The 13,132-nt window shown below is 30.0% G+C and overlaps 1 protein-coding gene across 1 annotated transcript in view; it reads left to right on the top strand.

Moving 5' to 3' along the window:
- The window catches only part of LOC118187283 (glutamate receptor ionotropic, kainate 2-like), an 826,434-nt gene that overhangs the window by 777,408 nt on the left and 35,894 nt on the right, over nt 1–13,132 (top strand). Inside the window, exon 14 of the mRNA XM_085827114.1 lies at nt 4,248–4,473. Coding sequence (XP_085683240.1) covers nt 4,248–4,473 — 226 coding nt within the window. The remainder of the gene's footprint in view (nt 1–4,247; nt 4,474–13,132) is intronic.

Genomic DNA, 13,132 nt, shown 5'->3' with positions numbered 1-13,132 from the left:
TAAGTGCGATTATTCTATAAAATATCAGTGAGGTATTATTTCAAGATAACAATACCAAATTTTAATTACATAAAAGAATTCTCATGTTTATATATCAGATATCACTGCCAATGGCAATTAATATTTTATCAAACAGTGCCTGAATGAAAAGTTTGACGACGGAGCATCAATTCTCTCATCCTATATCCATTGCAACGTCAATTCTCCCATCCTATATCCATTGCAACGTCAATTCTCCCATCCTATATCGATTGCAACATCAATGCTCTCATCCTATATCCATTGCAACATCAATTCTCTCATCCTATATCCATTGCAACATCAATTCTTCCATCATAACTTCAGGTTTAACATTGACATTGAATGAGAAGCTTAAATGGAAACTCCTCTTATCTACCTCACTGACAGAGACTGAAATGGGGCGAGAGTTATGTCAGAAAGTTTGAAATGGGATCTAACTTACCATGAAGTAAACATTTTTTAAATATATTTCAAAATGTTTAATGAATAGAAATACAATTAACATGGAAATGCATAAATTCTGGGAATTAAGGAATTCTATTATGAAACATTTTAATAAAAATTAAGTTCCCTAGGGGAAAATTTTTAATTAAAATAACGCAAAATACCTCGTAATAAATGCTGAATAGATCAGCCATCATTACCTGAAGCCAAAGTCAGAAAGCATGAAGCAACAACATTTTTCTAAGGATCAATAATACATACTATAATATAATTCCTTCCCATTTGATCACCTATGCTTGATGATTGCCGAATTTCAGCTGCAATTTCGCATAAACAAAATTATAGTATTTTACATCTTCAGATCTGGTTGACCATTCATACTCAAATGAAGGCTTATTATACCAGTTTCTTCGGAAGCTAAGAATAAGTCAGAAGATATAGGTAGTGCATACATATTGCTGTCAGATAACATTGTTGCGAAATGGCCAGCTGCAGTGAGATAGCTTCCCCACAAAGCGATGTTGGATTTGGCAGAAAGGGTAGGGTTGCCAGATTTGACGCGATTTCGCCCATTTTGCGATATTTGGCAGCAAAATTGGCAATATGCCATAGACGGAGCGAAAACATTCTAAAACGCATTTTTTTTTCCGAGAATATTCTCGAAAGTAGGTTAAAGCTATATATACCGTGCCTGTCCTAGGAATAGCAGTGTGTTGAATTCTCAGATTAGCTTGAGAGCGATCGACCGAGTCGGGAGCTGTACTTTAGTGCTTTGCCATGAAGCAGACTTTACCGTTATAGCCTGAAAAAGTTGTGTTGCTGGTTGTTTCAGTGTGTTTATCGTAGTTTTTTTACGCCTGTAAACGTGTCGATGGAACTGTCCTATGTAATACTGGCGGATAAACTGTGTTTTGATTCTTCATCACGTGTTATCGTCAATTACTGAAAATCTACGAACCCGTAGAACGCAACAATATTCTTGCTTTTCGTATCCGTCAACAATGATATTGTTTTTTAACAAGTTAGGATAAGGAAACTTTTGGCCGTGATGATGCGAAAGCAGTGCCATATATTCAGAATTCTTAGGTGCAATGATAATGATTAAATAATAACAGCTAAAAATTACATAATAAATTCTTTTAAATGTAATTTCATGCATTTGTGTGCTAATAACCACACATGAAATTTCACCGGAGTATGAATTTTTAACCGTTCACTGAGCTTTGAATGAATCTATGTAACTCATTGCTACTAATATCTAACAAATGAATAAAAAACAAAGACATTATTTTAGAACGAAATACCATTTGACTACCGTTCATTAAAAACAATGGTCTTATATATAATTTATTTAGCAGCTGTCATAGAATTGAATGCCATATAACTCAAGGAATACGTCACCCCCACTTTACATCGCAAAGCTATTGCCAATTGCAAATTCAGTTATTTTCAGCTTATCGTTTAGTCTGTTTTAGCCATTCTGTGGTCTGTTTAAAAAAGTTCTCTCAGAAGCTGTAATTGTCGTTATTCTTCCTTCAGTTTGTTATAACAGAAACTCAAATGACAATCATTTTTCGGTTAGCATGAGACTCAGAGTTATTGTTCTCTCATTATGTTGTTTTTAACTGTTCTTACATTTATTACTATTATATTCTAATATTTTCTTACAGGCGGAACAAGATAAAGTTACATCGTTTTTTCTTTAAAATCAGAAATCAAATGTATGTATTCTTTGATGGCAATAAAAAGGAAAAATGTATGCTTCTTTCTTAAGGAGATGAGGAATGGGAGGGGGGAATCAATACAATATAAAACACGTTCTTGATGTTTTCTTTTTAGAATCTTTTGTATCAGTTGTGGAATTTAAATTGCTTTTTCGCTCCATAAAGTTTATTTTATTCTTTATATACATACATATATATATATATATATATATATATATATATATACACTTTATTATATTCTTTATACATATGCATACAATAAGATTTACTATATCTATATAACTCTTGTTGGCTTTTGAAGAAAGAAGTAAGTCTGTTATTTTCAAACATATTTCATTTATTGTGCTCGTAGGGAAAGGTAATTAGTCAATAACTTGAGAGAATTTAATTAATGCAGACCTTAACAAATTCAGGTTAAATTTATATCAGTTAAACCGGAATATTACTCCAAAATAAAATATCATTTAGTTTTAAATTTTAAGTTAAAATTAAAGTTTTTCATTCGAAATATGAACTTTTCAAAAAAATGTCTAAAATAATATTAACTGCCTTTCTTTGATTTTTTGGTAAAGATTTAACTCAAATATCTTTTAACTAGACAAACAAATGAAATCCAAATATATTGACTTTCAGGCATTAGTATTTTATAATGATAAGTTCATAGTTAAAATTTTTAAATAGAATGTCTAGAAGCAGTTTATATGCTGAAACCATTAAAAATTAGTATTTATACGTATTTTCAATCAGACAAAACGTATAAAAGTGCTTTACGTTGGCAACTTATGCCGACAAGGCTAGGGTTCAAACTTTAAAAAAAGGTTTAAAAAAAAAGAAAGGGGGAGAAAGAAAAGAAAAACCATATTCAAAATATATTAATATAAACAGTATTATAGATTTTTGATAAATAACGTAGTGGGTCAACACTTTCTCCAATGGTCCTTTTTATAATGAAAATTTCCAGTTGCGTTTTAAAATGGTGCGCTATTCCATTTTATTTTTATCATTTTAATGCACATAAATTACTCTGAATTTCATAAATTTGGATGCGTAATTTAAAAATTTATATAAAATCTGATAAATGGCTCATTACAGTGTAGTTTGCTCATAAAAGCATATCACAGGCAAGGAATTTTGGGGAGGAGGGAGAATGCAATGTATATTTTAGCTAAAATGTTTCTTTGATAGGTATTATCATATCATTAAATCACGGAAATGCACAAACTTGAATCTTAAAAAATTGAATGCAATCTAGAACTCAAGAATGACCACGGCATCGTTAATAATACTGTAATATTTTCACAAATGCAGACGTAAAAATGCCGTTAATCTTAATTTTTCTCATTCTATTTGTATAATATGGTACTGCGCCATCCATAAATATTCTCGTGATGTAGTATTATTGCGCCATCTGTTGGTGAAAGTTCGAACTAAGAAGCATTCTTTTGCCCTAAAGAATGAGATACATTCCACAGAAGAAGTGGAAGAATGACCTTGCTTGTTTACAAAAGCTGTACATAAGTCTCGTGATCTCTGAGGTCATCAAAATGTATCTCATAACCTTTATCATAAGACGTTATATGTAAATGGCACTCTGATGTGCTAGTTTTTTTATTTTGTATGATTTTTGAAAAAATCCAGGATTATGGGACACCAAGACTGTATAAATGCAAACTGCTTATGCACTATTCTAAAATCGGAAATATCGAAAAATTTTATTCATCAATTCTACAACTCTTTTCTTGATCAGAATAGGAAATTTTATCTATTAAATTTTTCATCTTTTTCATCCGCGTCGTAAGGTGTCATAGCGTTTCAAATATATTGCCAAGACGAGATATAAAGCCCGGAGTCGACTCGGGGAGTCCACGTGAATAGTCTCTCGGGGGCTGTGCAGTGTTTATTTTAAGGGCAGAATTAAAGTCTCGTAACACGTGAATATGCGTTTCTGTTTATAGTCATTGTATATTTTTTGCTTATTTTCAAGCACGGAATACACTTCCGGCATTTGACGACATCATTCTATGTTCAATTTTTGTAGTAGTTATGTTCTACTTGTAGGAATCTGAATTCCCCACCTACAAGCGTATGTGGTCATTCATGGAGTCCCAAAGACCTTCCGTCTTCACTGATAATAACCAGAAAGGAGTGGAAAGGGTGAAAAAAGGAAACTATGCCTTCTTGATGGAATCCACAACGATCGAATTCATTGTCGAACGAAACTGTGACTTGACTCAAGTAGGGGGTCTGCTCGATTCCAAAGGATACGGAATTGCCACACCTCCCGGTAAGTCCGTTTGTTTGTTTAAACGACTAAGTCAAAGCGTACAAAGGCTACCTGCCCGAAATAAATGATGGCTTTTCGGAGGAATATTTAAAGGAATGTAGCGTCCGAAAAGTTTTAGATTCTTAAATCTTGAATTTTAGAGATTTTGTACTTTAAATTCTCAAGCTACTGGCATACGGCTGAATTATGTTGATCACGTGCACCTCAACTACAAAATTTCTAATTTCTCGTTTTGTTTGCTGTGTAAAAATGTGTTGCCTTATATTCACAGATTCTCTTTCAATAACCCATCTTCATTAAATCAATGTAAACAGACGATCCGTTGTATCTTGTGAAGAATTATCGCATCTCTCCGTGAATATTCTCTTGGTGTAAATGGATATCATATCCAACACTTCTACGCCATCTTCGTCAATACTTGTAGAATTATCAACAATTTAAAAGTCCCGCTAAACCTAACGATGTTTCAAATGTAACATTTACTTGCAGTTGGAACTCTCAATAGAATAGCGAATTAAGCCAGTTGATGCAACAACATTAGTGCCTTTTCGCCAAATGGGACCAAAAGTTAACTTTCAGTTTTCTACACCAAAAGTTAACTTTCAGTTTTCTACACCAAAAGTTAACTTTCAGTTTTCTACACCGAAAGTTAACTTTCAATTTTCTACACCAAAAGTCAAATTTCAGTTTTCTACACCGAAAATTTTGTCTTCCTGCCCGCTGACCAAATTGTTTATTTTTGAGAAGAAACATTAATTTTAATTATGAAAGTTGTTTTTTCTAATTGTTTTTAACCTTATTTGATGTTTTAGGTTTTTTTTTTTTTTTTTTTTTTGTATTTTACAACTTTTAATGAAGATGTTTTGAGTTTTCATATATTTTTGCCTTACGAATTGAACGAATGAGAAATATATCTCTAATGAAATTCGATTAAATATGTTTAAATGAAGTGCAGGAGAATGTATATAATTTAATAGGCCGCACAAGGAAGTCATGTTGTATCCGCATCATATATTTTGTATTTATTGCTTTGAGAAACCTTATGTTTTCTGCAATATGACTACATTTCAGTTTTGTTGATTTCTGACGATCAAGACCCTATCGTTTTCTAAGATGTTATAAGGTTTCTCTTTCTGCTTCTTGCATTAATTTTAATAATCACATAAAAGAATTTGAATACACCTTACACTCGTCGTCATCTCTGCTATTTCGGGAGCTTAATTACCGCGATTTATAATCCAATAATATTCTGCAAACCATGATGTCAAAATGTATGTTTTTATACATCAGTGAGGATATATAGCCTCAGTTTTGCTGTTACAGAGATGTTTCCCTTCGTACTCAAAGAACAAAGAATAATATTAAAATAGTGATTTATAATCTAATAATATTCTTCAAACTAGGATGGAAAAATATGTGTTTTTTTTACATCAGTGAGAGTATATATATAGCATCTACTTTGCTGTCATAGAGATCTTTCTCTTCGTACTCAAAGAACAAAAAATAATATTATAATAACGATTTATAATCTAATAATATTCTGCAAACTAGGAGGAAAAAATGTATGTTTTTATACATAAGTGAGGGTATAGCATCTATTTTGCTGTCACAGAGATCTTTCCCTTCGTATTTAAATAACAAAGAATAATATTATAATAGCAATTTATAACCTAATAATATTCTGCAAACTAAGATGGGAAAATGTATGCTTTTATACATGAGGGTATATATATATATATATATAACATCTATTTTGCTGTCACATAGATCTTTCCCTTCGTAGTCAAAAAACAAACAACTTACATCAAATAACAAATTTAATCTCGCTGATAATCCTGGGGTTGTTTTATTGTATAATATTCTATAGCCCTTCGTCTTATATGAATGCAAATACCGCGTAATAAATGAGATGGCTGGATACATCAATCACATGAGAGAATTAACCAGTCACAAGCGCTAAAGAATGGCGCACTAATGTTTAAATTTTCTTTATATTACTTTAGAACTTTAATGGCCTTACACTGTTCGTCGACACTTGGATAATGGATGTGTATGTCAATGAGTTTTAGCTGATTTATTTCCAATTCAATTTAATCCGATAGCTGTTACTCTGCTTTAAATAGGAATGCTCTCCCCGATGTAAATTGGGTCAATATGAACGGTGTCTCATGTTTATTAGAAACACATACCTTAATAAATAACATTATTTTATCATTATCATAGTTATAGGGATGAATTGGAGGTCTATATTCCATCTTTGTCTAAATGGACATATTTCGCCATCTTTTCAGTTTATAACGAAGGATAATTTGTCAATGCAGAATGATTTGTAGAAACTTGTATGAAAACCATTTAGCGGGAGATAAATGGAAATACATTGTGACTCTTGATGAAGCATGAATGTACCTAAATGACTGCAATAAAAGAAGGTCTACATATTATCGAAAACAAAGCGAAAATATGTTTAAATTTGTTCCGCCAATGCAAAGAAAGTTTCAGTTAAGAAGTTCACGCCAATGCAAAGAAAGTGTTTTGTCACAGGATTCTCTTAAAATGGAAAATTTAAAAAAAAAAGAATAGAGGGAAAAAGTTTTAAAGTCAACTAACAAGTCATACCTCGAAAAGTACCACTGCATTCCTTAAAAAAAATGAAGAATGATACAGTTATTGCATATGTACACTGCTCAAAAAAAAATGGGACAGTGCTATATCTCCCGTTCTACTGGGGCGATTCACAAAATTCAAATTGCGTTCTTCATGTCTCGAAAGCGCGACTTAGGATATATATTAGATTTATATATAGCACTATTCTAACATAGGTATTTTGACACAAAATCGGACTTTTTCTGAAACAACATACCAATTTTTTTCCATATTTCGATTCTACGACTCAAATTATGCCAGAATACCAAATTTTGTAAACATCGTGCGAATAGTTTTTAAAATATTAGCTCTCAAAATTTTAGCTCCTCAATGTTAATTGAATTTGGCAAATATTTATTAATATCTGTTTTTTATTAAACTTTTTTGATTTTTTCTCTCACATTTCGAAATTTAGATTCATTCCAAATAAAATTTACCCATTTTTTGTGTTTATTTTTTAAATTTCTATTTTTAAATAATTTTTATAAATTTTTCGAAAAAAAATTTGAATTATAACCTATAAAATTTTTACCATCATCTTAAAGTAGGTGTATTTTTAAGAATATCTGCAAAAAATTAGATTTTTTTATTCAAAATTTTCTAAGATATACACGAATTTACATATTTTCGCGTTTTGAAATTTGGCATCTTTTTTTTTTTTTTTTTTTTTTGAGCGATAATAACGCCAAATGTGGTCTATGGATTTTTGCAAGGAGGTTAGAATAGAAGGAGGGAGGGTTCGCAATTTCCTCCATTATCGGGGAATGAAACTCCGCCGAACAAGCGGCGTCCATGTTTGTGACTTCAAAACATTGCATTACGGCAGTGACATGTACGTGTTTCTAAACTGCTCCGGTCATTTATTTTCCAGTAAAAATATGTTAAATTTATAATGAAATCCCTCGCTATTGTTGAATTTTTGTTTTAAAGTAATAAAGATGATATCCATAATTTACTATGTACAGCAAATTATTAAGAAATAGTTCGAAATCTAAATGCATGCGCATAACATTAAAGCCTTTAAAAAATGATGTTTCTGCATTTTTCACGGATTTGCTTAGGTTAGAAAATAAATCTTAATAAAATAAAGCAGATTTATGTGAATTCATTGATTTCAGTTTATGCGCATTTCATATTTATTAATCTCAAAGAAACTGCCTTTAATTAAGTTGAATTACAGAAATACACCTATATAAGTTTTTGGATACATCTTTCCACATGTTCAATTGTGTAAATATTTTACTTAATTTTATCACTATACTGCTCAGAAATTTGTAAGTTTATGCAAAAAATTTTTAACAACAGAACAGTTTATCTTATCTTAAAAAAATGAATAATAATTAATATATAAAGAAAAGCATTGCTTTATTTAACACCTTTACAATTAATAAAAATAGTAACAATTGATTTCTTACTTTTCATGAAAGTTATAAAACGAATTAACTAAAACGTTCAAATTATACAATTTAAATCCTACCATATAGCATTGTATCTTAAGGATAAACCAGCTATAAACAGAAACATTAAAATGTATTTAATATATTTTGATTATAGTTATATTAAATAACCTATTTTAAGTCCTTTTTTTTCACATCTGGAAAGAAAACCACATGACATTGTGATATTTTTTGACATAGTTGTCATATTACATAAAAAAGAAAATTAATACTTACGTGTAAAAAATAATGCCCGGAATTTTTTTCGAGAATCTATTTGTGCATCCATATGCAATACAAGCTGACATGCTTCAAAAAGAAAAGAAAAAAATGTTGCAATGACAGATTTCTTTGCACAAGTCAGGGTGATAACAGGAAGATGGCCGCCAAGCTTCACCGTTTGAGTTGAACCTTCCCTCCTTCTATTCTAACCTCCTTGGATTTTTGTTACAGTGAATTGCCACAGCTATTTTTAACCTTAAATTTCAAGTAAAATTTTACGAAGAATTAATTATATGACATTTTTTCCCTCAAGGATGCGTAATATATATTTATTAATACTATATGAAAAGCTATTTTTTTTAATTATAGATGATATTATTCAAACTTTTAACTATTTTTTAAATTTCTCTGTATCTATTTTTTTTTTTTTTTTTTTTTTTTTTTTTTTTGTAATAAGAGTACAATTTTGCAAGAGTAAATTTTTACCTTCGGCGTTTTATCGTCTGCTACTTTACTTCGTTTAAATCGAATTGTCTAAAACTGAGAATTTTCGTTTGATGTTTATTTGAATTTTATGACATTAATTGCATAATTTATTTCTAAACAAATTGTTGCTTTTGAAGTGGCTGAAAGAGCGGCTGATACTATCATCCATATTTTTAAAGCACAGTATATTTTTATAGTTACATAAGATTTAGAATAATAATTTTTTATAAAAGTCAAATTATGATATAAACATACAACCCTCTAGAGACTGAATTAATGGAAGTTCAATGGTTATGTAGAAATGATCTGCAGCTACTTAATGGCTGGATAAGTCAGCAGATTCTGTGGACAAGTAAGAATAATTATATAAACGACACCAACATTCTGGATTCAATTAACAACGAGGATACGATGTTTATTAAATGAATTTAAGAAGTTTTAAAACATAAAATATCAACTCATTTTTTATCGTAAAATGTATTTTTGTGCGTAGCGTCTTTCATTATATTCTTAAAATTCTAATTTAGAATATAATTGTCAAGAACTGAATCCTAATCATCAGTAATATAATAAGTAATTATTACGGTTATTAATAAATACTTCTTATAAAGTAATTGCAAATATTTCAAAAAACTTTCTGTCTGAATGCAAACATTTTTCTATGCAAATATTTTTAATTTTATATTAATCAAAATTGCACACCATATTATTTATTTGCACTTCAATTCTTACCGTCAGTTCTAGTAGAATTTACAAATCAATTATATTTAATTAAGGATTGGATAGGATAGGATTATTTAATTATGGCAAAGCACACGAGGGCTATCTGCCTAAAGGGAGGGATGCCTTCGTGGAGGACTTTCTAAGGGAAACTGGCTCGTATACACGTTACACATGGGGAAAACCACGAAAACGCCCATGCGGCCAACCCGTTCTCGGGATTCGAACCTCGGACTGAACTACCAGTGTTCAGCGTCTTTACCGTTTGTGGACCTTTACGAAATGGAAGGCGATAACTTTATTTAAAATGATTGTCAGAAATATCAAGATATTTCGAAAAGTTGGATACTTTTTAATATACTTGCAGAATGCCTAAAGAAAAAGAGCAAGAATAAAGTAGAATGCCTGAAGAAAAAGAGAAGAGAAAATAAATTTTTGCGTAAAAATTTAGTATTTGTATTTTTTTTAATTTAAAACCTTTTAATCTTATGATATTTGATTCTTGCGATTTCAAAAATAAAATATTTGACTAAAATATGAATAACATTTTAAGAAACTAAATGTAGGATAAAATTGTTAAAGCAATGGGCAGAATGATAAAACTGTTTAAAGCAGCGTACGCAAGTCATCCTAAGTTAAAATGTAGGTTATACATCTCTCTTATTTATATATATCTTTTCTGAACGGAACATTGAAAGGCGTGTTAACTGTGCTTTACTGTATTTTCTCTTTTAATATATGCAATTTTCAAACGCATCGTAGTCTGGGTTACAAAGTATTCTTCCGAAAGAAACGCAATTCAAATAAATAAAATAAAATTCTGGAAAATTTATATTAATAAATGTATTTAAAATGCTCAGTTCGAAGGAATAAATAGAAAATTTTAAAACAATTATCTGAAGAGACAATGCAACACAAAAATTAAGATAAAAGTATAAAAATTTAAAAATTACCTAAAACAATAACTATGACAAAAAAATATATATAACGAAAACTATTTGAAAAAAGAAAAAATAAACGCTGCACCTTTATTTACGCAGTTCGAATAGGTAAATAGAAATTTTTAAAACAGTTGTTCGAAAAAAACCATGCAACTTAAACAATTAAAATGAAATTCGTAAAAGAAAAAATTACTTGAAATAATAAGTTATAATTAAAAATATAATATAAAGAATATTATTTGGAAAAAAAGGAACGATGGTAACTTTTTTTTCCTCTCACGGGAAAGGAAACCAGCTTGCCATAGGCCCACCAGCGGCCGAGCGGTAAAGTCGCTGAACACTGGTAGTTCGGTACGAGGTTCGAATCCCGCGAACGGGCTGGCTGCATGGGTGTTTTCGTGGTTTTCCCCATGTGTAACGTGTATACGAGCCAGTTTCCCTTAGAAATTCTTCCACGAAGGCATCCCTCCCCTTAGGCAGATAGCCCTCGAGGCTTTACCATAATCACACACACAGAAGTTAAAAATCTGGAAATTACTAAACATGGCTGCATGCATAGCACTTAATAGAATTTTAAATTTATGTCATTATCTATTAAATATCACTCTCTGTTAAAAACTCATGATTTAGTATCATTTTATTCAGATATATGGGTACATTTTCATGGAAAAAAATTGTATAAGAAAATAACACAAATTTAAATTGCAATTAATGGCTATACGTAATTAATTAATAGAAATTTAGATCTATGTATCATTATAGAAATATAAACTCACTTATCATTTAATTTTTATGAATTGCTAGACTTAGAATGTTTCTTGCTATTTCAGTAAATTTTGTGTGCTTTGCCATAATTAAATACATCAACATCATCAACCAGCCATATATTAAGACATAAATTTGTGAATTTCTCCGTAAATTTCTCTCCAAATTTTACAGAATTTCATATTTAGGCGTAATTTGAGTTGTAGAATCAAAATATGTAAAAAAAATTGGTATGTTATTTCAGAAAAAGTCCGATTTTGTGTCAAAATACCTATGTTAGAGTAGTGTTATATATAAATCTAATATGTATATCCTAAGTCGCGCTTTCGAGACATGAAGAACGCAATTTGAATTTTGTCAATCGGCCCAGTAGAACGGGAGATATAGAACTGTCCCAATTTTTTTTTTTTTTTTTTTTTTTTTTTTTTTTTTTTTTTTTTTGAGCAGTGTACATTGTAAGTTAGTCCTGAAAAGTCCTCTGACGTTTCCCCTATATATTCTTGCTGATGACTTAAATATCCCTCACTTAATATATCATATTTGCCATGCCTGTCCGTCTCTGACAGTTTTAATGCGGCACTGTAATAAAAATATCTTCACTGTGTTTCATCGCTCGTTTTCTTTTTTTTTTTTTTTTTTTTTTTTCTTTTCCCTTCCTTTTCGTTTGTTTCTTTCCTTTTTATCTCACATCTGTGTTGGAATTACAGCAAAAAAAGTCTCATGCATTTGTCAATTAATTTAATTAAGAAATTAAATTTAATTACATTTATAATATTTAAAATGTATGCAGGGAAACGTCATGTAATCTGCGATCTATTTATTAAAATATATCTCTCAGTGTGAGGCAACCAGTTTCATGCACATTATGCATAATGGAAAAGAAATATACAAATAAGTATGAAGACTATGAAGAAATATTTTAGAATTTGGCTTTTTAGAATATCTATTTGTCTTTTTTAATATCTGTGCTGCAATTTAGGCATTTAAGGAATCACAGCATATTTTTATAATAACTATTTTATTTCTATTGCATTTATTGAGGAAAATTATCATTTTGCACAATATCCGAAAATGAGAATTAAATCAGTTAAAATGTTTGTAAAATGAGAAATAGTTATTAATACAGTTACAATGATAGTAAGGTTCATTATAATACACATGCATGAAAAACAAAAACATTTTGTTGGCATTCCAAGAATTCAATTATATTAAAAATATTCTTTTCAGTTTTTGTGGTTAAAATAAACGGAAAAATTTCATTATCAAAATTACAGTTAAATTAAGAACGAACACATCTAAATTCCTTACGTTTATCTACACTAGGCCTGATATTTTAACAGAGATTAACCCTGGAAATATAATTTATAACTTTGACTTTCTAAACATCAAAAATATCCTTTGTAAAGTGGTTTAATAGAAGGAATCAGTTTTAACTTGTGTACTTTT

This window comes from Stegodyphus dumicola, chromosome 11, assembly GCF_044657685.1.
Source record: "Stegodyphus dumicola isolate Sdum_Otavi_A_Nest chromosome 11, ASM4465768v1".
NCBI classification, from domain to species: Eukaryota; Metazoa; Arthropoda; class Arachnida; order Araneae; family Eresidae; genus Stegodyphus; species Stegodyphus dumicola.
The sequence above is the reverse complement of the archived record's forward strand: the minus strand, read 5'-3'. Positions and strand labels throughout refer to the sequence as shown.